General features: G+C 44.8%; 1 protein-coding gene across 14 annotated transcripts in view; it reads right to left on the reverse strand.

Annotated features, from left to right (window-relative positions):
• CTNND2 (catenin delta 2) overlaps nt 1–26,213 on the reverse strand; it is a 2,713,436-nt gene that overhangs the window by 1,748,557 nt on the left and 938,666 nt on the right. For 12 of the 14 annotated variants that reach the window (XR_011020838.1, XR_011020837.1, XM_068236432.1 and 9 more), the window contains one exon: nt 11,962–12,283. Coding sequence is in view for 12 of the 14 variants with exons in the window: in XM_068236432.1 (XP_068092533.1) it covers nt 11,962–12,283 (322 nt within the window). In the remaining 2 variants the exon portion in view is untranslated. The remainder of the gene's footprint in view (nt 1–11,961; nt 12,284–26,213) is intronic. The other 2 variants (XM_068236439.1, XM_068236436.1) reach the window with 1 other exon arrangement.

The raw sequence follows: 26,213 nt of genomic DNA on the forward strand, positions 1-26,213 counted from the left end.
ATAATATTTAAAAAAAATAAAAGGGAAGGCCACCACCACGTATTGGTGTCCTTTTAACAGTAATTTCCGATATTCGGATATAGTCGTTGCGTACTGTGGGGGTCCTTGCTGATCCCCCTCCACTTCAATCTTTATTTATATAAGTGGGGTGTAGCTATCCCACAGGATACGTGACTAAAAATCACTGATAGGATGGTAAGGGTCAGAGTCAAGATGCTAGTTATTGAAACCAATGATTCACCCTAGCAGACCGCTCACTGGTGACGATCCCAAATACACACCCCATACGGGAGGCTCTATTACACGGTGCTAAACATTGTGCAAAGTGCTGTACATAAAAAACCCTAATGAGATCACATTTCACCACACAGGCTTCTTCAGAAGGTGCTATACATATGTTACATAGTGCTATACATAATACACAATCACCACATGATTAAAATAACAAAATGCCCCCCATATATATCGTGCCCCTGTCAGAGCTGAGTATGCTGCGTGCAGCTGTCATATTTATACCAGGGAGGCAGGAAGGGGACGTTCCAGCCCGTTTGGGCCACGCCCCCCAGTGTGTTAGCAGGCCCCAATGGATATCTCACAGATTCGGGGGTCCCGTATATTCTCGGGTAGTCCCCCAAAGACCAGACTGTCATAAGAGTGCTTCCTGCGGAGTGATTAAAGTATCACAGCGGGGATCGTTAGGTACGGGCGGTGGACGCTGTATGCGTTCCATCCGCGGAGGAAAGGGGTGGAATTTGCGTTCCACTTGCGTCACTTCCTCCGCGTTCGACGCGTACACCATGACTCATGGTGCACGCTGGACGCGACCAATCAGGTCGCGTTGACAGGCGTATGAGGGGAGTGGTCGGCAACCTCCCAACTGAGATGCGCCCTCCCCTGTTGCCATGGTGTCCCGTGGCTGGTAAACAATATTTGTCACCTGCGGTCCATAGACAATCCCACATATTATTCCGCATTCGGAGCTGAAATATATATTATATTGTACATAGCATCTAGTGCTGAGGCCATGCAAGCAGTATATCAGATATAATGATGTCAGATACAACTAATAGACAATGTCTGGCACTGGAACCAAGTGAGACCAGCTAGTAACATACTGTTACATTCCTTGCTAGGTACAGTTCTTGTTGACCAGATATAAATTATATTGGATAGACCCAGATCACGAAAACACATTCATTGATAAGGATATCATAGAAAACAGACAAGGTTAAAATCCTCATTCAATCCTTTTGGTGCGATGGTCTCTAAGCGATAGATCCACTTGGATTCTAGTTGGGTGAGTTTCTGGTCGAAGTTTCCACCCCTAAAATCCCTTCTCCATGTCTGTATCCCCCAAAATTGAATATCGAAGCGTTCAGCAGAGTGGAATTGGTTCATATGTCTAGCAATAGAGGTTTTTCTTCTGTGTTTGATGTCACCAACATGTTCCAAGACTCTGTCTTTCAACTGCCTAGTTGTCTTACCCACGTACCATAAATTGCACGGGCACCTTGCTCCATAAACAACCCCCTTGCTTTCACAGTTAATAAATGCTTGTACCTTGAACGTTCTGCCATTCGTGGGGACAGTACATTGTTTGGTGGTAGGCATATATTTACATGCTTTACATCGACTGCATCTGAAGGACCCCATTGGTTTCGGGGGTAGCCAGGTTTCTCTTGGGGCAGTGCGTGGGGCATACGTACTATGGACCAGGATGTCTCTCAGATTAGGTGATCGTCTATACGTTATGGCCGGGTTATCTGGGAGGTGCCTGGAGAGGTCCTTATCCTTCTGGAGGATAGGCCAATAGTGTTTGATAATTTCAAACACCTTGTGTGAATCATTGGTGAAGGTTCCAATGAGACGGGGAATCTTTAAGGTCTCTTTTTTGGTTGTCTGTTGTTCCTGTCTCAAGCCTTTTCTAGTATCCCTTAGGGTCTCTTCCCGTGGGGTCTCATGTGCACGCTTATATGCTCGTTCAATCACGTCATTGGGGAAACCTCTTTGTCTGAATCGTTGTCTGAGGAGTGAACATTCCCTCTCAAATGACTCTGGCGATGAGCAATTTCTTTTGGCTCTCAGAAACTGTCCAATCGGAATACTCTTACGTAGGGAGCTTGGATGGGAACTCTCCCATCTCAGTAGAGAGTTTGTAGAGGTTGGTTTCCTAAAGATTTCTGTATGTATTTTGCAGTTATCGATAGTGATTTTCAGATCTAGAAAGTTAATGGTGTTGGTGTCAATCTCGTAGGTGAAATGCATCCCTATATGATTCATATTCAATATCTCCACAAAATCTACAAACAGTTCCCTCGGGCCATCCCAGAGTATAATGACGTCGTCTATAAATCTCCCCCAATACAGGATGTGAGATGTAAAAAAGGCGAGATCCTCAGAAAAAACATGTACATCTTCCCACCAGCCCAGGAACAGATTTGCATATGAGGGGGCGCAAGCCGTCCCCATAGCACTACCCCTGAGCTGATGGTAGAAGCGCCCCCCAAAGAGGAAAATGTTATGTGTAAGAATGAATTCTAGGAGATCAAGTAGCAGATGGTTATGTGATTCAAGATGTTGGCCCCTCGTTTTCAAAAAGTAGTGTACTGCTGCCAAGCCCAGTTTGTGATCGATATTGCTATATAGGGCCTCAACGTCAAGGCTGGCCAGTAAAGTCGTAGTCGGTACATCAATATCCTGTATCTTAGTTAGTAGGTCCTTCGTATCTCTCAGATACGAGGGTAGAGCCTCCACAAACGGTCTTAGAAACCCATTCACATATTTACTTGTCTCATCTGTCAGATTCCCACAACCTGATACTATTGGTCTACCAGGGGGGGGTACTTTTTCCTTATGTATCTTGGGTAGGGCGTAAAAACAGCCAGTCTTGGGCATTTGGTAGAAGCTTCCAGTCTGGTAAAGTCTGTTGCATCCAGAGATCCTTGTTTAACAGCATCTTTTAGGATCTTAACCAGGTTTTCAGTGTGTTGTTTTATAGGATTATCCCTAATGATAGCATATTGTGTCTCATTTCTCAAGATCATTAGGCACATCTGTTCATATGTATCTCTATCCATCACGACCACATTCCCTCCCTTGTCTGCTGGTTTTATTACTAGACTGTAATTTTTTCTCAAAACCTCCAAAGCACTGTTCTCATCTTTATTCAAGTTATCCTGTATGGGGATAGGCATAGTGTCATTTTCCAGTCTCCTAAGTGCTCTAGTCACCATATCAACGAATGTGTAGATCTGGGGATACTGTGACAGGGAGGGGCAAAACTTACTCTTGGGTTTAGTGCCACTATATGGTGCCAAAGAGGGGGTACCACTATCATTCTCAGTTAGCAATTCTTGTAGTGCTTCTAGAGCTTCTCTCTCTTGTCTATCTGTTGTTTTCTGTTTGGCCTCCTTTGTCTCAAACATTTTGACCAATGCCAATTTCCTTGCAAAGAGGTTGACATCTTTGACATAGTCAAATGCACAAAATTTGCTGGTGGGTACAAAGGATAAACCTCTAGTTAATAGAGATTCTTCTACAGGTGATAGAACATATGACGATAGGTTTACTACCCTTGGTTGTGTGGTGGTCACCACTGGTGTGTGTAATTCTTGTGGCCACCCCTTCTCTGCCCCGTGTAGCCCCATTGGTTTCGATCCCTTAAGGTGTGTTGTTCTTGTTTCGTTTTTATTTGTTGTGGGTCTACACATTGTGAATTGGGGGACGGTAGAGGTTGGTCTAAAAAAGACTGTTGTTTATTAATGTTTCTGTTATAGGGTCCTCTGGGGGGGGGGGTTTGGTCCTCTGGGGGGTTTTTTTGGGCCCCTTGGAGGATACTTTTTCTTTTTATTGTGTGTTCTGGGTGATAAATGACTAGAGGTATTTGACTCACTCCCTGATGGTGTTTCTATATCTGATGCAGTGACAATATCACTCCCATTCACTGGTGTTTTAGGTTTATCGGCCCACTAGTATATCTGCTTATTTTTGAAGTCAGAGCTATCTCTTAAAAATTTCTTATGTTTTCTGCTTTTTATTTCTTCAGTATATGCACTAACTTTTCTTTCTAATTTGGCTTCGAATTTTTCAAAATCCGGATGTCCGGATAGTTCTAAAAGGATTTTTTGCTTCTGTGTTAGTTTGGCTCTGACTCTTTCAGCAAATTTTAGTTTGTACTCATATAGATATTTCATTTGTTCCAGACAGTCTTGGAACATGTTGGTGACATCAAACACAGAAGAGAAACCTCTATTGCTAGACATATGAACCAATTCCACTCTGCTGAACGCTTCGATATTCAATTTTGGGGGATACAGACATGGAGAAGGGATTTTAGGGGTGGAAACTTCGACCAGAAACTCACCCAACTAGAATCCAAGTGGATCTATCGCTTAGAGACCATCGCACCAAAAGGATTGAATGAGGATTTTAACCTTGTCTGTTTTCTATGATATCCTTATCAATGAATGTGTTTTCGTGATCTGGGTCTATCCAATATAATTTATATCTGGTCAACAAGAACTGTACCTAGCAAGGAATGTAACAGTATGTTACTAGCTGGTCTCACTTGGTTCCAGTGCCAGACATTGTCTATTAGTTGTATCTGACATCATTATATCTGATATACTGCTTGCATGGCCTCAGCACTAGATGCTATGTACAATATAATATATATTTCAGCTCCGAATGCGGAATAATATGTGGGATTGTCTATGGACCGCAGGTGACAAATATTGTTTACCAGCCACGGGACACCATGGCAACAGGGGAGGGCGCATCTCAGTTGGGAGGTTGCCGACCACTCCCCTCATACGCCTGTCAACGCGACCTGATTGGTCGCGTCCAGCGTGCACCATGAGTCATGGTGTACGCGTCGAACGCGGAGGAAGTGACGCAAGTGGAACGAATCTGTGAGATATCCATTGGGGCCTGCTAACACACTGGGGGGCGTGGCCCAAACGGGCTGGAACGTCCCCTTCCTGCCTCCCTGGTATAAATATGACAGCTGCACGCAGCATACTCAGCTCTGACAGGGGCACGATATATATGGGGGGCATTTTGTTATTTTAATCATGTGGTGATTGTGTATTATGTATAGCACTATGTAACATATGTATAGCACCTTCTGAAGAAGCCTGTGTGGTGAAATGTGATCTCATTAGGGTTTTTTATGTACAGCACTTTACACAATGTTTAGCACCGTGTAATAGAGCCTCCCGTATGGGGTGTGTATTTGGGATCATCACCAGTGAGCGGTCTGCTAGGGTGAATCATTGGTTTCAATAACTAGCATCTTGACTCTGACCCTTACCACCCTATCAGTGATTTTTAGTCACGTATCCTGTGGGATAGCTACACCCCACTTATATAAATAAATATTGAAGTGGAGGGGGATCAGCAAGGACCCCCACAGTGCGCAACGACTATATCCGAATATCGGAAATTACTGTTAAAAGGACACCAATACGTGGTGGTGGCCTTCCCTTTTATTTTATTTTAAATATTATCAACAGGTTTATAGGACCTGATTTAGTACCTATAGGGCCTGTCTTCTTGACAATTGTGTATGTGTATACATCAATCAGGGAGTTTAATTAGAGTTCTGCTTCACACTGACACACCAAACTCACTGTGTAATGCACCGCAAACATCTGTTTGCGTAGTGACGGCCGTGCTGGACTGGTGCGCATCATGGCGAGAGTGCAGGCCATGGCGGTTTTCAAGCTCATATGGTCGGGCTGAGGTAGCTGAATGACAGAACAACAGTGACTGAGTGTCCAGCTGATCAAATGTGGTCTGTCCACAATGAAGCAACTACCTTATTATCATCTTGTATGTAGGTAGGCATAGGTAGGTGCCCCAGTATAGGTAGGTAGGCATAGGTAGGTGTCCCAGTATAGCTAGATAGGCATAGGTAGGTGCCCCAGTAGTTAGCTAGGCATAGGTAGGAGTCCCAGTATAGGTAGGTAGGCATAGGTAGGTGCCCCAGTATAGGTAGGTAGGCATAGGTAGGTGCCCTAGTATAGGTAGATAGGCATAGGTAGGTGCCCCAGTAGTTAGCTAGGCATAGGTAGGAGTCCCAGTATAGGTAGGTAGGCAGAGGTAGGTGCCCCAGTAGTTAGCTAGGCATAGGTAGGTGCCCTAGTATAGGTAGGTAGGCATAGGTAGGTGCCCTAGTATAGGTAGGTAGGCAGGCATAGGTAGGTGTCCCCGTATAGGTAAGTAGGTGCCCCAGTAGTTAGGTAGGAGTCCCAGTATAGGTAGGTAGGCAGAGGTAGGTGCCCCAGTAGTTAGCTAGGCATAGGTAGGTGCCCTAGTATAGGTAGGTAGGCATAGGTAGGTGCCCTAGTATAGGTAGGTAGGCAGGCATAGGTAGGTGTCCCCGTATAGGTAAGTAGGTGCCCCAGTAGTTAGGTAGGCGTCCCAGTATAGATAGTTAGGCAGGGCCTGGCTGGCACAGTAATATCAATTACCAAGGTCCAGCTGCAACAGATAAGGCTGTATAATGCAGTGTCAGTGGGCAACACAAAAAAAAAACACATCAGGAGAACATTAGCTCTCAGAAGAGCTGTTGAGGGGTGCTATTTTAGCAATAACAATCAGCCAGGAGCAAGCTAACAAGCCTACAAGAGCCTAACTAATCTTTCCCTATGAGAGTCTGCCAGCAGCTGTCCCTTCACTAATTAAGGCAGGCACACGAGTGAGTGTAACGGCCAGCGCTGCCTGCCTTTTATATGGGGGGGAGTGGCTCCAGGAGAGAGTATAGCCTAATTGGCTACAATGTGCCTGCTGACTGTGATGTAGAGGGTCAAAGTTGACCCTAATGGTGCACTATGGGGGCGAACCGAACTTCCGGAAAAGTTTGCCTTACATGGCGAACGCGAACCACCAGAAGTTCGCCGGCGAGCTGTTCGGGCCATCTCTAATCCCTTGTGCTGTTTCACAGGTGGTGCTTCTCGTAGTGCACAGAAGTTGGTGTATGTACCCCATTTTAGCGGTATCACGCTATTGCCATCCAATTTTCTTTTTACATGCATGGAGTGAGAGGCCTGGAGGAGAGTTGGGCTGCAAGAGTTTGATTCCACTGTGTGCTAGCAGTGGAAAAGCGGAAACATCATCAAGTGCTTTGAAGGACTTTTGAAGAGACTTTATATTGCTTGGTGTTATATTTGATATGTTATTGATATTTTACTGTGTTTTTAGGAGGTATCTGATGTCCAATTATGAAATATTGTTAAGCACTCTGCATCCCTAACAATTTTAATCAATTTAAACTGATACACACACTTATTTAGCAGAAGTGACCAAAAACTCATAAATTCTTCTTGGAGTAAGGTGACTGGTTATATTATATTATTATATTCTCATTGAGGAGCGCACGTTTGGGTAACCCCCCTTTTTCTGAACGTTCAGTTTTGATTTAAAAAAATCTAAACTGATCTTTAGAGCGCCACAGCTTGTTTAGTGTTTTTGCAGTGATCAGAAAAAAAAAATCTGTCACTGCAGTGGGGTGGGCTGAACCCAAGCATGGGGGATTGATTAGGCCTGATCGTGCAAATGCTCCGTTTTTAGTGGAGCCTGCAATAAGGTGACCCCAATGTACTGATATAGATCTGACTGCGATCAGTACTGATCACTTACAGATACTATATAGTACCAATGTGATTAGCGACATTGATGACGCTAATTAGCGACTAATTAGTGACTGCGGTGCGGTGGGCTGGGCGCTAACTGACACTAACTAACTAACAAAGGGACCTAGCTAACTAACTAACCAGGGGAGGACTGGGACCTTTTGGCCTGGGGGAAACACAAACCAGAGGCCCGTTATCATGGCAGCCCCAGCCAAAATGACGTCACACAGGCACCCCACGTCGTATATGCCAGTAGTCGCGTGGAGCGCCAATGTGGAAATATAGGCAACGGGTGCACATAATACATTTTGAGGGGCAATGGCCGGGGTTTATGTCATGTCTATCATTCGTGGTTATCGCATGCCGTGATTATCGCACCTGACAACCACATTGGCCTGAGATTTCCCAACATCTCAGATTGATACATTCAACCAATTTCCACCCAAAAATTTTATCTGATTCGATAATATCAAAACGGATGGTCGATCGGCTATCACACTTATGTCTCCCCCTTCGCCACCATCTCTACTAATTCCTCAAATATGCCCCTCTTCCACCTCGGATATCCCCTCCCCCATTACCAGACACATCCTTACTGACCTTCCTGCTGGCACCATGATCCCTGCCTCGTTAATGCTAATTTCCAAAGTTTCGGTATCCCTCCTTCCATCACTGTTTTCACTCCCCCCCCAAAATCCATGCCTTGCTTACCGGCTTTTTATTGGTGGTCAGTGGCAGTGAATCACTGCCTGCCCACGACCCACTTCACTATAGTATGAAACCCTATAGGCCACATCCATACTCAGTACTGACAGGTGGAAAAGCCATTATGAGTCGATCATAGTGAAAGAATCTGTCCGTAACAATTGATGCATGTATGGCCAGCTTTAGATTATGGTTTCTAATAACAAGATTGGAGAGAGGAGAGAGAAGGCAAAGCAGGTGGTTTTGGTGCACAGCGCTCAGCACCGGTTATCCAAACTAGGAGCCCTATAGCAGCAATAATATGCTGTGCGGGGCGCGTAAGGGAAATTTGGGGCTCTGGTGATAGCCGTACCCAAAATTACACCTCCCTCAGAGTTGCAACGACTCGGAGGGGGAATAGTATTTAACACCGCCAGGGAGTTTAGTGGCAGCAGGAAGAGCCATCATTCGGCACTCCTGGCGCCCAACTTACCCGCAGCATACAAATACTAGGGGCTCAGACACACTATAAGCGCTTTTATGAGCACTTTTTAGCCATCAGAACTTTCTGAGAGCTTTTTAAAAAGGGCTTCCATTGACTTACATTAAAATCATGGTAAAATCACTCAGAAAAGCGCTTATAGCGTGTCTGAGACCTTATGCAGAGAAGGGGAGAAACGGTGAGGAAAGAAAAGCTGAAAGAGAAGGAAGAAGATAGTTAAGTGACAAGACAATATGTTCTGTACAGCGCTGCAGAAGATGGTGGAGCTATATAAATACTAAATAATAATAATATCAATAATTTGCCTCACCAGGATTGCACTTTTATTTAGCTTTCCTATATAAGAAGAAGACACAGCCAGCCAGCACTAGGGTAAGAGGGAAACAAAGGTGAATGAGGGAGGGCTGGTGCCAACCAAGAGTGCTTCTGAGCGATTTTCAAATCGACAGTGATTTGAAAAGCGCTTGGCTAATGTTACCCTATGAAAGTGTTCTCACAGCAGCATTGTGATTTTTTAAGAATCGCAAACACACTGCATGTAGCATTTTTTGGAGCAATTCATTCAAAAATCGCTCTCAAAATCGCTTCACAAAATCGCACTTGCAAATTGCTAGCGATTGCTATTTTGGCGTGCACTAGCTCAGAGAGAGGAGGAGTGGAGAGAGACTGAGAATAGCCTGAGATAGAGCAGAGCTTTAATGCAGTCTCACATCACACAGAGGCTACTTGCCTATAATATGACTCCTGTCCCTGCCAGTCTCTTACACAAGTCAGAAAGCAGCCCTCCTGGAGTCTAGGGACTGTCAAAAACTTTTCAACTTGTTTAAAGCCTTGTCCACACATGCAGTCATTAGAACAATGGGGAGAAACAAGACAGATGTTTGCCCATGGACCCTCCAGGCAAGCTCTGCTTCATGCTGTGTATATTTACCAGCTTGCCTGCCCTCTAATTGCACTTTTATCAGCTAGCCAAGTGTTTCGCATTGCCTTATAACAACAAACCTGAATACACCAGACACTAGACTGGCCCTAAATCACTGAATGAAAGGCGGCCTGGGGGGAGATTGCCCCCCTTTCCCCCTGGCCAGTCAGCCCCTGGGCCTAACTGTTGCTACTAGTGATACTAAAACAGTGACAGTTTTTATTGATCACTGTTTTTAGATCACTAGGATAGTGACAAGGTGGTTATTGGAGGGGGGGGGATCAGGGAGAGGGGCTCAGGGGGTGATCAGGAGCCTGAGCCCATAGGGCTGATTAGGGCCTGTTCGGTGGGTGTCAGTGACAGGGGATTGGCAGAAGGTGTTCAGGCGGTGATAAAAGGCTGTTTACAGGCCTTACAGAGGGGTGATCAGAGGTAAACAATAGCAGGGGGGTGATCAGAGGGGTAATCTGAGGGCAGGGGGGTTATCAGGAGCCTGCAGGGGGCTGAATAGGGCCTGATCAGTGAGTGACAGTGACAGGGCTGGTAGGAGGCGATAAAAGGCTGTTTACAGGCCTTACAGAGAGGAAATCTAAACCATAGCAGGGGGGTGTGATCAGAGGGGGATCTGAGAGCAGGGGGGGGGGGTGATTAGGGCCTGATTAGTGAGTGAGAGGGGGCTGACCAGGGGGTGACAAAAAGCTGTTTGTAGGCCTTACAGTGGGGAGATCGGAGGTAAACAATAGCGGTGGGGTGATCAGGTAGGGGGGCTCAGGGGGTAATCAGAAGCCCGAGCCTGTAGGGCTGATTAATTAGGGCTTGTTTGGTGGGTGTCAATGACGGGAGTTGGCAGGAGGCCGTCAGGGGGTGAAAAGGAGGCTGTTTACAGGCCTTACAGAGGGGAGATCAGAGGTGCACAATAGCAGGCGGGATATCAGAGGGGGATCTGAGGGTGGGTGGGGAGGTTGATCAGGAGCCCGCAGGGGGCTGATTAGGGCCTGATGGGTGGGTGATCAGTGACAGAGGGTGACGGGGTAATCAGTGGGTGATTACATGGGAGATCAGGTGTAAACAATGGCAATGGGGGGTGATCAGAGGGCGATCTGAGGGGATCGGAGGGCGATCAGGGGGTCAGTGTGGCTAAAAATGTGTGTGTGTGTGTGTGTTTACCCACAGGGCTGCTGTCCTCTCTGGTAGTTGATCAAGCAAGGAGACCACCAGAGGAGGAGGCTGCCAGTATAATACATGCTGTTTACTAAACAGCATTTATTATACACTTTTAATTGTTTCTAAAAACACTGGCTGCCAGTGCTGCTGATCGGCTGGCAAGCTAGTGACACAGGGGGGCCGCGTGCACTGCCGGGGATGTGCACACATTGGTGCGCGCAATCCCCTGTAAAACCAGTACTTGACACCCTTAGGTGTTAGGCGGTCCTGGGGCTGCCACCCTCCCAACGCCGATCAGCGTTAGGCGGTGGGGAGGGAGCTAAATACAGACCAGAAACCCACCATTTTAGTTTGGCATTTCCAGAAGTATAATTTTATCCTCTGTGTCAATACTTCATCCTAGGCAAATGTATGGGATTTGGAAAGATCCCCTTTAGAGGTGCGATCAGGCAGTCCCAATATAGGCAGCTCTATATTCCACTATGTAGATAACAGACACAAAAGAGAGAGCGCTCTAAGATATGTTGGTCGATATATTGTCCTGTCCAGGACAGGTCTCACCTAATTCGACTGTGACTGTTTGCAGAAACCAGCCAGAGAAGACGTGTCCCTTTCAGGCCAGCCAGGGACCAAGCTCTCACTGAGGTGGCCAGATGTAGGGTCTCCCAGGGGAAGCAGCACAGACTCCTTCGTTGGATGGCGTTGGTCCAGGTATGTATAGGGGATGCTGACTACATCTACATCTGGCCACCTCCATGTGAGAGCTTGGTCCCTGGCTGGCCTGAAAGGGACACGTCTTCTCTGGCTGGTTTCTGCAAACAGCCAGGATTGAATCAGGTGTGACCTGTCCTGGACAGGACAATATACAGACCAACATATCTTTCATAGAATACTTCATCCTACTGCCAATTACTGAATCTGAGAGAACCTAAGTGCTTTCAGTCCTATAGGAGAAAAGTGCTATAGAAATGTTTTTGTTTTGGTATTAAACAGCTAAAACATTAAAAAAGTAAAGAATCTAAAATGGAATTAAAAATTGTATGAAAAATCCTTACCTTGGATCTTTTTGAATGCTATCAATGGATGGAGACCTTGCTAATGTTCCCTCTGGTGGTATTGCTGGACCAGATTTGCTGTAGGGTGAATCAACAGATGGACAGTATTGCAGCTGTCGGTATGGATCTGTGTAATTCGTTGTTCCTGGACCAGCAGCATAACTAGCCCTCTGGAAAGTCCCTGTTGAATTCTGAGAGCCTTGCTGGCTGCCTGTGCGCTGCAAAGGTACGGAGTCAACACCAGGGGAAGATGGGGCTATGACAGGAAAGTAGGGACAAAGTAAAAAACTTAGGATCTGTTCACAGAAGTGGTTAACCAGGTCTAGGAAGGAAAAATACAAACATATACAGGGAGGAATATAAAAAAATAAATAAAAATTAAGCCATGTATTAGCACAGATAAAGCATACTAACAACTGGTCTGAGAAATCAGTTTTAAAACTAAAGCAAATTAAAGAAAAACAAATACATTGTAATATTATGGGGATCTGTAATCAGTTTCACACAGCTAGGGCAGTCTCGCAATTCAATACATTTTTTTTTTTTTTTTTTTTTAAACAAAATTTTTATTTTTTCAACACCACAGTGTACAGGGATCATCCTTTCAAGCACTGAACATCTATAATATATAACAGATATGTATTGCGGTTCGCATTTTTCATAGTAAACAAGTAAATGTTCAGAGCCGAGAATAGTGTCAAATACATAAATCTCCAAGCTACCCACCCGACCCCCCCCCCTCCCTCCCCCAAACCTCCTCCCCTCTGTCATCTCTGGATAGAGCCACCATAGTTAGTGATCAAGATATATCAAGTCGCCCCAAGGATCCCTGCATCTTCTCCAGAAGGTACCACTTGGTATAGGTGAAGTGTTCCATCAATTCTTTTATTTCCAAGTCCGAGTAGGATGACAAGATATAGAGCTTCCATTTTTTAACGAAACTGCTAGTTTTTTTGTCTTTGTGTATTATAGCCTCTAGCTTGTCCTGGTAGAATAGATGGTTTAGTTCCTCTTTTATATCCCAAACTCCGGGTGCACTGGGATATCCATTTATTAAAGATCACCTTGCGTGCTGCAATAATTATGAGGTGAGCTAATTTGCTTGGACCGGGTGAGCGCTGATTACCTGTGCCCGTGGTTTGGGGGCTAGTTTCCAGGTAATTGAATAAGAGTAAAAGCGGTGACATTTCTAAATTGGTTTTACACACTAGTTTAATGAAAGCAAGCACCTCTTTCCAAAATGTAATAATTACTGGACATTACCAAAGACAATGGAAGAGATCAGCATCTTGCAGGGAACATTTGGGACACCCCGGGGAATGATACGAAGGAGGAGAGCGGTATTTGATATTAAAGGCATATTTTGCCCTATGGATTAATTTAAGCTGGGATTCTCTCCATGTTTCCAGTGGGATGAGTTTATGGACTAGTCTATATCCTTCCAAGATTTTATCCTCTAGGTCCTCTGTCATGATATTCTTACCCCATTTTGTCAAGTTTCCCCGGGCTTTTATTTGTAAATTGATTTCTTGCAATCTAGCGTGTATTTCTGATAATGATAATTGGGATATATGAGGAGCCAGAAACCTGTCGAAAGAATCCAGCGTAGCTACGTTAGATATGATCTTTATTTTGCTCATTATGTATGATCTTAACCCCCTTGGCGGTATGAAAAATACCGCCAGGGGGCAGCGCAGCAGTTTTTTTTAATATTTTTTTTTTAAATCATGTAGCGAGCCCAGGGCTCGCTGCATGATAGCCGCTGCTCAGCGGCATCCCCCCAGCCCCGCCGATCGCCGGATCAGGAAATCCCGTTCAAAGAACGGGATTTCCTGGAGGGCTTCCCCCGTCGCCATGGCGACGGGGCGGGATGACGTCACCGACGTCAGGACATCATTGGGAGACCCGATCCACCCCTTGTCGCTGCCTGGCACTGATTGGCCAGGCAGCGCAGGGGTCTGGGGGGGGGGGCCGCGCGCCGCACCGGATAGCGGCGATCGGGCGCGCGGCGGCGGCGATCGGGGTGCTGGCGCAGCCAGCAAAAAAAAAATTATGAAAATCGGCCCAGCAGGGCCTGAGCGGCACCCTCCGGCGGCTTACCCCGTGTCACACACGGGGTTACCGCTAAGGAGGTTAATTGGCCGTAGTACAGGAAGTGGTTCTTTGGCAAGTTAAATTTGTTTCTTACTTCTTGAAAAGTCATGAGTCTCCCCCCTCGCACATCACAGAGGTGCCCCAAACACTCCACTCCCCTTTCCTGCCAAAAGAGAAAACCTCCATGCAATACGCTAGCTGGGAACCCTGGATGGCCCCATAGTGGCATATACTTGGAGATCTGTTGAGGGACAGAGTACATCTTCCTTAAAGCTCTCCATGCCATTATTGTGTCCTTGATCACTCTGCTATTCTTTAATTTTGGTGGCATATGTCTCTGAGGTGTGTGAAGTAATCCCGTCAGTGACCAGGGTTCAGAGAAAGATGCCTCCAATGCATAATTAGAGTAAATACTAGTTTTGTGTAGCCAGTCCCTCACATGTCGGGTGAGACAAGCCAGGTTATAACGTCGGATGTCAGGTATCGCCAATCCCCCCCAATCCCTGGGCAGGCATATTTTTGAGAGATTTTCTGTTTTTCCATAGGAACCTATTGAATGTTCTGTTTAAATCTTGGATGTCTAGGTGCTTCAGTAATAGGGGAATTGTTTGAAGTGGGTATAATAGTCTCCCAAATGTTACTGACTTAATTAATGCTGCTCTACCCATTAAATTAATTGGTAGGTTCTCCCAATTTAGTAGTTGACGTTTCAGGTCCACGATCAATGGGGTATAATTTAGTGAATATAGGAGATTAGGATCTTTATGAATTTTTATGCCCAGGTAGGTAAAAGAAGAGCAAATTTTCACAGGTAGGTGCTCCAAGCCTGTTTTTGGTGCTAAGGGTGATAAGAATAGCAGTTCACACTTAGATACGTTCACTTTGAAGCCGCTAGAAGCCCCTATTTCACTAATTAAATTTAGAGTCTTTTCTAACTGAGATTCTGGGTCTCTTAGGAAAATTAAGATGTCGTCAGCAAACATGGCCTGAGAAACCACCATTTCCCCAATTTCCATACCATGGATAGTTTGGGCTAGGATCTTAGTTAGAGGTTCTAAAGCAAGATCGAATAGAAGTGGCGACAAGGGGCACCCCTGTCTTGTCCCTTTTTCTAATATTAAGGTTTCTGATAAAAAGCCTGGGGTGTAAATGCGGGCCGATGGATAGGTATGCATAGCCTTGATTAAATTTCTGATATCCCCTCGGATATTCATCTTGTCCAGTACCCCCTCCAGCCACCCCCAGTCAACGTTATCAAAGGCTTTTTCAGTGTCTATCATTAATAATGCATAATTTCTACATGTCTTGAGGTAAGCCCTTACATAGTCTTGGACCAGGAGGACTTTGCGTATGTTTGCTATTGCTGAGCGACCACGTACAAATCCTACTTGATTAGGACTAACAAGCTTAGGGAGCAAGTCTGCCAGTCGATCTGCCATGATTTTAGAAAGTATTTTTAGATCTTGATTAATCAAGGATATGGGGCGGTATGATCCTGGGTTCTGGGGGTCTTTCCCAGGTTTGGGTAGTAACTTGATATAAGCCATGTTTGCTGACATCGGGTAACGTCCCTCTTTTAAGATTTTATTGAAAAGGGTTGCTAAGTAGGGTGCAAGCTCTTGTTTTAGCATTTTATAGAATTCTGGGCTGAGCCCATCTGGGCCTGGGGCTTTTCTATTAGATAATCTTTTAATCGTACCGCTAACCTCTTCCGGGGTGATTGATGCATTTAATTCCATTAAATCAGTGTCAGACAAAGTGGGTAATGAGACCCGGTCTAGCCATGAAGTGCTTGGCTGAGACACATCGTAATATTGCGATTTTGTATACAGTTTTTTATAATAAGCCTTAAATAGTGAATTAATACTCTTAAGGTCGTTTTGAAGCTGATCTGAATCTGAGCGAAGGCTAGTTATTACCGTTGCCATATGTGGTGGTTTAGCCATTCTTGATAATAATGAGCCCATCTTGTTCCCATACTTATAGTAATCGAGATCCCTATAGGAGCCTAAGTATCTCTCTCTCAGCTTGAAGTTTGAGTCAGCTAACTTTTTTTTGCTGCTAACCATTTCAATCGTGCTTCTGAAGTGGGGTTATTAAGCTTTTATGGGCATTGCATAATCCTTCCATTGCAGTCATATAGGCGTCTTGTGTTTTTTTCTTTTTGCTCGCTATATAGCCAATAATCCTCCCCCGCAAAGTTGGGTTGGCTGCTTCCCAAAACAAGAAAATATCTTGTATATGTGATTTATTGTCATCCTTGTATTCCCACCACCACTGTGTAAGAAGTTGTGCAAAACCTTCATAGAGGTAGGATGGGAAGCGCCAGATTATATCCTGGCCTCTAGGTATTTGCGGAGAGAACATCAGCTGCATAGGAGCATGGTCAGAAATGACCAGGTCCAGAATTTCTGCCGAATGTATCTGTGACATAAGTAAGGGTGTTATCATAAAGTAGTCGAGACGTGACCAAATATTATGGAGGGGTGAGTAAAACGTAAACTCCTCTCCATCTGGATGTAGTGCTCTCCAGCTATCACATAGAGATGTAGAGAAAATATATTCATTAAAGATTTGTGACTTAGTAAATGTCAAGTTGCTGACTGGTGTTTTACTGGACCTATCTTCATGAACATTACTAATGGCGTTAAAATCTCCTCCCTGAATTATCTTAGCGTTACCCATCATTAAAATTCAGACACCAGTGCTGTGAAAAAAGACTTATCAGCTTCATTTGGTGCATAAGCATTAAAAATTATCACTTCCTCCCCGGCTAGGCGTAACTTGATCCATTGCCATCGTCCTTCCTTATCAGATTTATTTTCAATGACCTCGCCCTGTAGAGATTTATGGAATAGTATCAACACTCCAGACTTGCGCCCCTGAGATTCTGACCCAAAAACCTGACCCACCCAAGATTTACGCATAAATTTGAACTGGTCTTCCATCAGATGGCTCTCCTGTAAAAGAGCTATATCTGCTTTAAATTTTTTTAAGGTGACGCAGCACTATTGACCGTTTTCCTGGTGACCGAAGACCTTTAACATTCCACGAAGTGACTCGTAGAGTCATGTCAGTGCCCGGCATTGGATCAAGTTATGTCGTAATATACTTAACACATGCATTTTAGAGATAACAGTTACCCAGAGATGACAGAGCCCTCCCAACTCCCTCCTCCCTTAACTCTAACCCCAGTGCTACATAAGAACAAAAAGTGGGAGCTAATCTGCCCCCTGCTCGTCCTGTTTGGTACCAATTATGCGTAACATTACTAGGGAAAAAAAACCGAATTAATAAAAAATAAACAAAAACGCAGTTGCTTGACTTCTCCTCTTCCCTGGATGATTTCCTCATCCTTGTGACTCCATAACCGAGCCACCATCCAGTTGTGAACATTAGCTATAACCGTATAGAAGTTTCTTTATGTTGGCAGATGTAGCTTCAAAAGAAGAAAAAAAAATTAAGCTGGGGTCTCCTCGCCAAGTGGCGGGAAAGCGTCATAACCTGTTATTCTGCCATTGTGAGTTCTATGAGTTGTAATGGCAGCGCCCCCTGCCAGAATGTGCCTTTAGGTAAAGTGCACTCGTCAATTCAGGCTGGATCAGTATTGTCAGTGCGAAGAAATGACAAGGCCTCTTTGACTGTATGAAAAGTGTGAGTCGTGTCGTTGTCATCAGTAACTTTTAATATCGCTGGATATTGCAGTGCAAACTTCCACTTTTTTTGAATGCATAGTGCGCATGCTGGGTTAAAAGCTTGGCGCTTCTTGGACACTTCCACCGAGTAATCATTAAAGATGTGCCTTGATGCTCTAGGGGATGTTCAAGTTCCCTATAAGCACGTAGTAGTTCATTTTTTTCAGCAAAATCCAGATATCTGGCTAGGACTAGTTTATCTGCTGCAGCCCTCGGGGGGCCTACCTTATGTGCTCGCTCTACTTTGCATCCCCGCTTGAAGCCCAGCATTTTGGGGAGAGTGGATGCACAAAAATCACGCAGGGTTTGTGCAGTCATAGATTCCAGAAGTCGGAGGTTATTGCGTCGCGATCGGTTTTATAAGTCCTGCAATTTCTCTCGCATCTGTTTGTGCTCTTCTCTGAGCTGTTTATTCCCCTTCTCTTCCATCCTCGATTTTCTGTATACGGGACTCGGCATGATCCAAGCGCTGACAGTGAGCCTGCAGCCTGCAGTGTGCCGTGTACAGCTTTAAGGAAGTGATCTATGGCGGCTTGTATGGAGGCATTGAGCTCTGGAGCCAGTTTTTCTACTACCGCTGCTGCCAGCTTTTGGTAATTTATGCCCCCGCTTTCCATCTCACCTTGAATCCCTGAATGCGGCTCATCCTCTGAGTCCCATGCGGCTGGCTGTTGTGTATCCCGAGCAGGGTATAGCTGTGCGGGCAGTGTGGGTGATGGGTCGGCGGCCATCTTGGGAGTGGCTTCCTCCTCCGTGCTCGGCTGCTGCTTGCGGGTTGATCGCGTTAAATAGCGATCCATGGAGCGGATCTCCGTCAGCTGGTAGGTCTTGTCTGCCTTCCGAGGTAGCGGCAGGTATGTGGGGGCGCTTTAGTTGCTGCGGAGGGCACTGGAGGGCGGCTCGGTCAGCAGAGCTCCGCTCTCAGCCCCTTACCATCCAGGTGCCGGAACCGGAAGTCCAATACATCTTTTTATTTGCAAATCAAGTTAGGGCTTCCGCCAGAAACAAACAGAAAAATGCAGCTTCCTTCAGTGAACAAAAATATGCAGTTCAATTTTGTTAATCATACAAAAGTCATGTGGCTTATTACTCTGACTACCTGTTACAGATTTTTGCCTGGATTTTGACTATTCTCTGTTTGCTGCCTGCACTGATTTTTTTGTGGACTTTGACTACTCTCTGCCTTACTGTTGCCCATTTTTGCCTGGATTTTGACTACTCTCTGCCTGCTGCCTGTACCGATCTCTGCCTGGATTTCGACTACTCTCTCTGCCTGCTGACCTGCCCCGACCTCTGCCTGCCTGTCATCTGCTATGGCGTCAACTTCAATAAGGCATCTCACACCAGAAGCGCTGATGGAGTTTGAGGACAGCAGTCCTGATCTGCAGTCACTGGTGGACTCGAGTAACACCGACGCACCTGGAGATCCAGTACAGACCAAAAGTTTGGACACACCTTCTCATTCAAAGTTTTCTTTATTTTCATGACTATGAACATTGTAGATTCACACTGAAGGCATCCAAACTATGAATTAACACATGTGTAAGTATAGTACATAACCATAAAGTGTGAAACAACTGAAAATATGTCATATTCTAGGTTCTTCAAAGTAGCCACCTTATGCTTTGATTACTGCTTTGCACTCTTGGCATTCTCTTGATGAGCTTCAAGAGGTAGTCACAAATGGTTTTCACTTCACAGGTGTGCCCTTGTCAGGCTTAATAAGTGGGATTTATTGCCTTATAAATGGGGTTGTGACCATCATGTTGCGTTGTGGAGAATTCAGGTGGATACACAGCTGATAGTCCTACTAAATAGACTGTTAGAATTTGTATTATGGAAAGAAAAAAACAGCTAAGTAAAGAAGAGTAAAAGAGTGGCCATCATTACTTTAAGAAATTAAGGTCAGTCAGTCCAAAAAAATGGGAAAACTTTGAAAGTGTTCCCAAGTGCAGTCTCAAAAACCATCAAATGCTACAAAGAAACTGGCTCACATGTGGACTGCCCCAAGAAAGGGAGATCAAACATCACAGGTTAACAGCAGTTTAGATTAGAGACCAGGTCAATGCCGCACAAAGTTCTAGCAGCAGACACATCTCTAGAACAACTGTTAAGAGGAGACTGTGTGAATCAGGCCTTCATGGTAGAATATCTGCTAGGAAACCACTGCTAAGGACAGGCAACAAGCAGAAGAGACTTGTTTGGGCTAAAGAACAGAAGGAATGGACATTAGACCAGTGGAAATCTGTGCTTTGGTCTGATGAGTCCAAATTTGAGATTTTCGGTTCCAACCACCATGTCTTTGTGCGACGCAGAAAAGGTGAACGGATGGTCTCTACTTGCCTGGTTCCCACCGTGAAGCATGGAGAAGGAGGTGTGATGGTGTGGGGGTGCTTTGCTGGTGACACTGTTGGGGATTTATTCAAAATTGAAGGCATACTGAACTAACACGGCTACCACAGCATCTTGCAGCGACATGCTATTTCATCCGGTTTGCAATTAGTTGGACCATCATTTATTTTTCAACAGGACAATGACCCCAAACACACCTCCAGGCTGTGCAAGGGCTATTTGATGAGGAAGGAGAGTGATTGGGTGCTGCGCCAAATGACCTGGCCTCCACAGTCACCAGACCTGAACGCAATCGTGATGGTTAGGGGTGAGCTGGACCACAGAGTGAAGGCAAAAAGGCCAACAAGAGCTAAGCATCTCTGGGAACTCCTTCAAGACTGTTGGAAGACCATTTCAGGTGACTACTTCTTGAAGCTCATCAAGAGAATGCCAAGAGTGTGCAAAGCAGTAATCATAGCAAAAGGTGGCTACTTTGAAGAACCTAGAATATGACATATTTTCAGTTGTTTCACACTTTTTGGTTGTGTACTATACTTCCACATGTGTTAATTCATAGTTTGGCTGCCTTCAGTGTTAATCTACAATGTTCATAGTCATGAAAATAAAGAAAACTCTTTGAATGAGAAGGTGTGTCCAAACTTTTGGTCTGTACTGTCTGTCATACAACTCAGGTAGCGAGAGCGACTGTGACTCCATCATCCCCGAGGTTAGAGATGTGCGCATTTGGTGCCCCGTTGACACTAATCAGGCTCTGCCACCACCCCCGTGTTTCCCTTTTACTGGGGAGCCTGGTCTGAAGGTAGAATGTGAACACAACCCCCTGGCCAACTTGCAGCTCTTTTTCAATGATGTTGTCATTGAAAAAATAGTGGTGGAGACAAACCGCTATGCCACATTGATGGCCTACAAGGGGAGGCCAAATTTGATTCAGTACATGGCATCCAAGAGGGTATAATAATCTGGTGCCTTATGTATACAGTTTCACAATTTTTTCAGTTTATTCATAAATTTATTTCTTCTAACAATTTTGTGTCCCAGCCTTTTAGTATTCTTCGGAAGTCTACAAGACTTTTATTCTGACATATTTTGGTGAGTTATGACTTAAAAATTGGAGGCCTGAATCCTTGAAAAAAATGAACTGCCAGGGATGTTAGACAACTCTTAACACCAGTTGTTGACCATGCAAATAACGTATTTATCTTCAAACATTTTAAAATCCGTTCAAAAGTAATTCATGAAAATAAACAGTTCAAACATAACTTTCAGGAGCCATAAGGAGAGGGAAGGTGGAGAGATCTAGAGAGTGTATTCAGTGGACAATATAGAGACAAGTAAGGAAAAAATCTGCTATACAGCTAATGTCGGTGTTGTCATAGTTGAGAATCACTTCATTACATACTGAAAGAGAAGTACAGACTGGTATATAGGTAGATATAGGTACATGTTTATAACTTTTGCGCAAGTTATTTACAGTAATCCAATAACGTTTTATCTGGCTTGTATAATCGGCATGTTATAAGTATGTTTAACCTTGGTGGGTTTGTACCAGAAGTGTGTTTTTTCCATATCAATATTTTGTAGGTAGAGGGACAGAACAGAAGGAAGTGAAGGGGGTCTTCAGACTTCCATTGAGCGATTATCACCTTTTTTTATTTTTTGTGGCAATCAAAAGGTGTGTGATCACGGAGATGACCTGTCGTGGGTAATTATCCAAGTCAATATGGAGAAGAGCTGTCTTTGGTAATAGAGGTATAGGAAGCAGATTATGTTTTCTATTTGAGACCATAAGTCTTTTAATTTAGGGCAGGACCACAGCAGTCGTAATAAGTTTCCTGTTGCCGCATGATCTCCAGCAACTATCTGAAGTTGAGGAGTTAAATGTATTAAATATAGTTGGTGTGTAATACTAAAACCAATGTGTTTTTAACAGCATTTCCCAATGAGCTAGACGAGGGTTGGGCAAACTTTTTTGGCTCGAAGGCCACACGGGCTTCTCAAGTTTGACCGAGGAGCTGGACCAGAACAGGAGTGAGTGCGGCGTGAAGCACGCTGCGGCAAAAAATGGATGTGGCCATGACATAATGTAGGTGGAGCTAACATTAATGTAACAGTGTACCGCAAAGACAGTGAGCATGAATTTTCTCCCAAAACTCAGATAAAGTTTCCATAATTCCAAAGGTAATTAGACAATGTTCCCCACACCCACAAACAGCACATGGTGGCAGCCAGACTTCTTTTGCACCAAACACAGGGACAGCAGGCAGACCCCCTCAGACAAAAAAAACAAGCATGCTCAGCTTTATATAAGAATAAAGAACACAAATTGGATATATTGCAAAAAAAATGGTACAATTTTTAATTGCTCAAAATTAGCTAATCAATTATAAACATACTATGCCCATTCAATTCAATTTTGAATAAACACAGGGGGCTTGATTCACAAAAGTGTGCTAAGTGTTAGCACTCCAGTGAAAAGCCGCTTAGCATGTGCAAACTGGCTCTTCACGCGCTAATATGCGTGTAAAGTTTTGCGCTGCACGCGTAAAGTTTTGCATGCTGCGCTTGGCATGCAAAATCGTCCGCTTCGCGTGCTAAGTCCCGGCTTATGACGCGAATGGAGCGTAGCGCGCATCGCTGTCCGTTCACACCGCGTAACGCCGTACGCACGCTAACATAGCACGCAAACAGCACCAGCTTTGCCCATGCAAACTACTTAGCACCCTAGTTTGCACGTGCAAAGCCTTAACACATGCTAACTGAGTTAGCACTAGTTAGTGAATCAAGCCCAGTATATTTATAAGTGATTAGCTCGTTTTGAGCAATTAAAGTGAAGCATTTTTTTTGCAATATATACCATTTGTATTGATTATTCTTATATGTTTTGGTGTGCAATCGCACACACTTGTTGCTGACTATTTTTATGCTCAGCTATAGGTTTGTCTTCCACATGTATGCGCAAAAATAAGGGTGTCATGTTAGTCAGTACACAGTGCGTTATACCAGAATAATAAAAAAAAATATTCTGGTATAACGCACCATTCCATGTACTAACCTACTGTATTGCGCATATACATAAAAGAAAAATATATAGCTGAGAGATACAACATAGTAAAACACATTTTTCTTAATCAAAAACCAAATGCTTACCTTGGGTTGTGATGAAATGTGTTCATGCACAAATAGCAAATGGCAACAAACAACAGAGACCAGGAACAGCAGTCAGACCACACAGACAGCAAGACTCCTAATGTGGCAGCGTATGCCTCGAAATTTACATAAAGTGGCAACGTATTCCCCCAAATTTGCATAATGTTTCACCGTTTCTTCCACAAAATACCCATAATGTGCAGCCTTTCTTATAAAGTACAGATAATGCCCAGTGTTACCCCACAAACTACACATAATAATGCACAGTGTTTTTTATATAATACAAATAACGTGCAGTGTTTCAGCACAAAATACACATAATATAGCAGCATTTCACCAAAATACACATAATTGGCAGCATTTTCGCTCTTAAAACAGTTCAAACAATTTGGCCCAAAATTGGATGAATGTATTGATCGGACATGCTGCAAGGGTGCAAGATGTCAGGTGCATGACATGGAATATTGGGACGAGTGATGAACATGACAGAACCCCTATTACTGTTTCCCCTAATGTGAATGTGCCCCACTCGTGCATTTAATACTTCACCTGTCCACTGTCTGCTGACATGGCCCACATGCAAAATCTGCATTGCAGCTGGGCTTCCATAAAGCATGCGTGAAAGACGTCACACATGCACCATGTGCTTAACGACCCAGCACTGACAGATGACTCACTCATCTGAGTCAGAGGCTGTGGGCTGCGAGCGCCATATTGGCTGGGCTGCCAGTGAGTTGGGGAAAGGAAGGGGAGACTGGTGCCAAGTAAACAGGAGAGGAATGTGGGACAGCTAAAAGCTGGGCAGGCATACTAGTGGCTAATATGCTGCAGTAGTGTGAGCCGAGGGGCGGGACTAACTCGCAGCCACATCCCACCACCCACTAACAGGCGCAGTGTGTAATAGGCGCAGTGCCAGGCATGGAGATAATGATTCTTTAGCAGACACAATCTGGCTCTGTAAAGAAAGAGAACCAAATATGGTGTAGTAAGTACTGGTAATGGGTATTATAAAGTAGAGTACAACCATATACTCACAAACCAGGGTTACCACCAGACAACCACTGTATAGGCAGGTGAGGAGATTATCCTGTCCTCACTCAGGGTTAAGAAGTCGCTCTCTGTAGATAGGAAAAACAAGGGGTATCCCCCCAGAGGCGGCCTTAGAGTATGCGGGGCTTGGGGTGAGTGTCATATGTGGGGCCTGGGGTGAGTGTCATATACGGGGCCTAGAGCCATAAGTGTAGGCCATATACCATACCACCACGCTCACGGCTTGTCCGCCCTTTAATGCAGTACCCCTTTGGGACCGGAGGATCCTTGAGGATCGGCGTGGGCACAGGATTTATGCAGGGAGCAGGTAGAAGCCCCAGGTAAGTGAAACTTTTTTTTTTAAACAGCTTAAAGTGGACCTGAATTCAGAACTTCCTCTCTGCTCTAAAAGATACGCAACAGCGTAATAACCTTTAAAGAAATATATTTCTTTGTTACAGTTGATACAAATCCTAAAATAAATCTCCAGCGTTTCTACTTCCTGCTTTCATGGAGGTGACACTGGAGAGACCAAATTACAACTTGCGATTAGACACAGATGACAATCTTAAAGGATACCCGAAGTGACATGTGACATGATGAGATAGACATGGGTATGCACAGTGCCTAGCACACAAATAATTATGCAGTTCTTCTTTTTTTCTTTCTCTGCCTTAAAGAGTTAAATATCAGGTATGTAAGTGTCTGACTCAGTCCTGACTCAGACAGGAAGTGACTACAGTGTGACCCTCACTGATATGAAATTCCCCTTTTTATCTCTTTCTTGCTCTCAGAAGCCATTTTCTGCTAAGAAAGTGTATTATCGTTGGAATTTCTTATCAGGGAGGGTCACACTGTAGTCACTTCCTGTCTGAGTCAATGCTGAGTCAGCCACTTGCATACCTGATATTTAACTCTTTCAGACAGATAAAGAAAAAAGGAACACAGCATAGTTTTGGTGTGCTAGGCCCTGTACATACACATGTCTATCTCATCATGTCACATGTCACTTCGGGTATCCTTTAACTCCCTAAATACATACAGGGTGCATTTCTATGTTTTCCTTCTGTCCTGTGCAAGAGTTCAGGTCCGCTTTATTAAAGATCTACTTTAATTCCTGCTATGTGCTTGCATAAAGCATGCAATGTGCCCCCACCATGCAAATGCAATCATGCAACAGACCCTCAGAATCTGATGGCCTGTTGCATGATTGCATTTGCATGGTAGTGGGAAAGGGAGGGGGGAACGACACATGCTTCATGTCAGCACACAGCAGGAATCAACATCTTATACACTGGCTCAACCTGAGGCTCTTCCTGCCTGGTCGGCACTATTCCAGCACACTGCAGGCCAGGATTTAACATATTGGCTCCTGCTCACCGAAAACCCCCTGAGGCTCCTGCTGCCTGGTCGGCGGTAAATTGCACAATGCGCATCTTGTGACAAGGCAGCGTACATCCTTCATTGCACGCCCATCTTGCCGGGAGCACTCATGATGTCAACCTTGACGTCTTGTGCAGAGTACTCCTGGCAGGGCGGGCAAGCGGTGTAAGATATGCACCTAGAGCTCCTGAGTGTAACGTGGAGAAGGTGGAGCCAACTAGGAGGAGCCTCAGGGCTTTTGGGTGAGTGGTGGCTGGCAATCATTACTTGCAGCAGCTGTGATTGCTACTTCCACTTGCCCCCCCCCCTTTTTGTCTGTGGAATTGGCAATAAACTACGCTTCTTTCGTCCATCAGCACTAAATAACAGAATAGATAGGTTCAAATGCCAAGTGTTGTGTTTAAAAACAGTGGAGACTCCTACCTGCTCCCCCCTCACTTCCTACCTGCACTGTAGAGCGATGACTTTGTAGACACTTTGCAAAGTTCCCCAGGGAGGGAGGGGAGGAGGAGGGGGAGCAGGGAAAGTGTGGATTGCAGCTCTGCGCAGGGG

Source organism: Hyperolius riggenbachi, chromosome 5 (genome assembly GCF_040937935.1).
Source record: "Hyperolius riggenbachi isolate aHypRig1 chromosome 5, aHypRig1.pri, whole genome shotgun sequence".
Taxonomy (NCBI): domain Eukaryota; kingdom Metazoa; phylum Chordata; class Amphibia; order Anura; family Hyperoliidae; genus Hyperolius; species Hyperolius riggenbachi.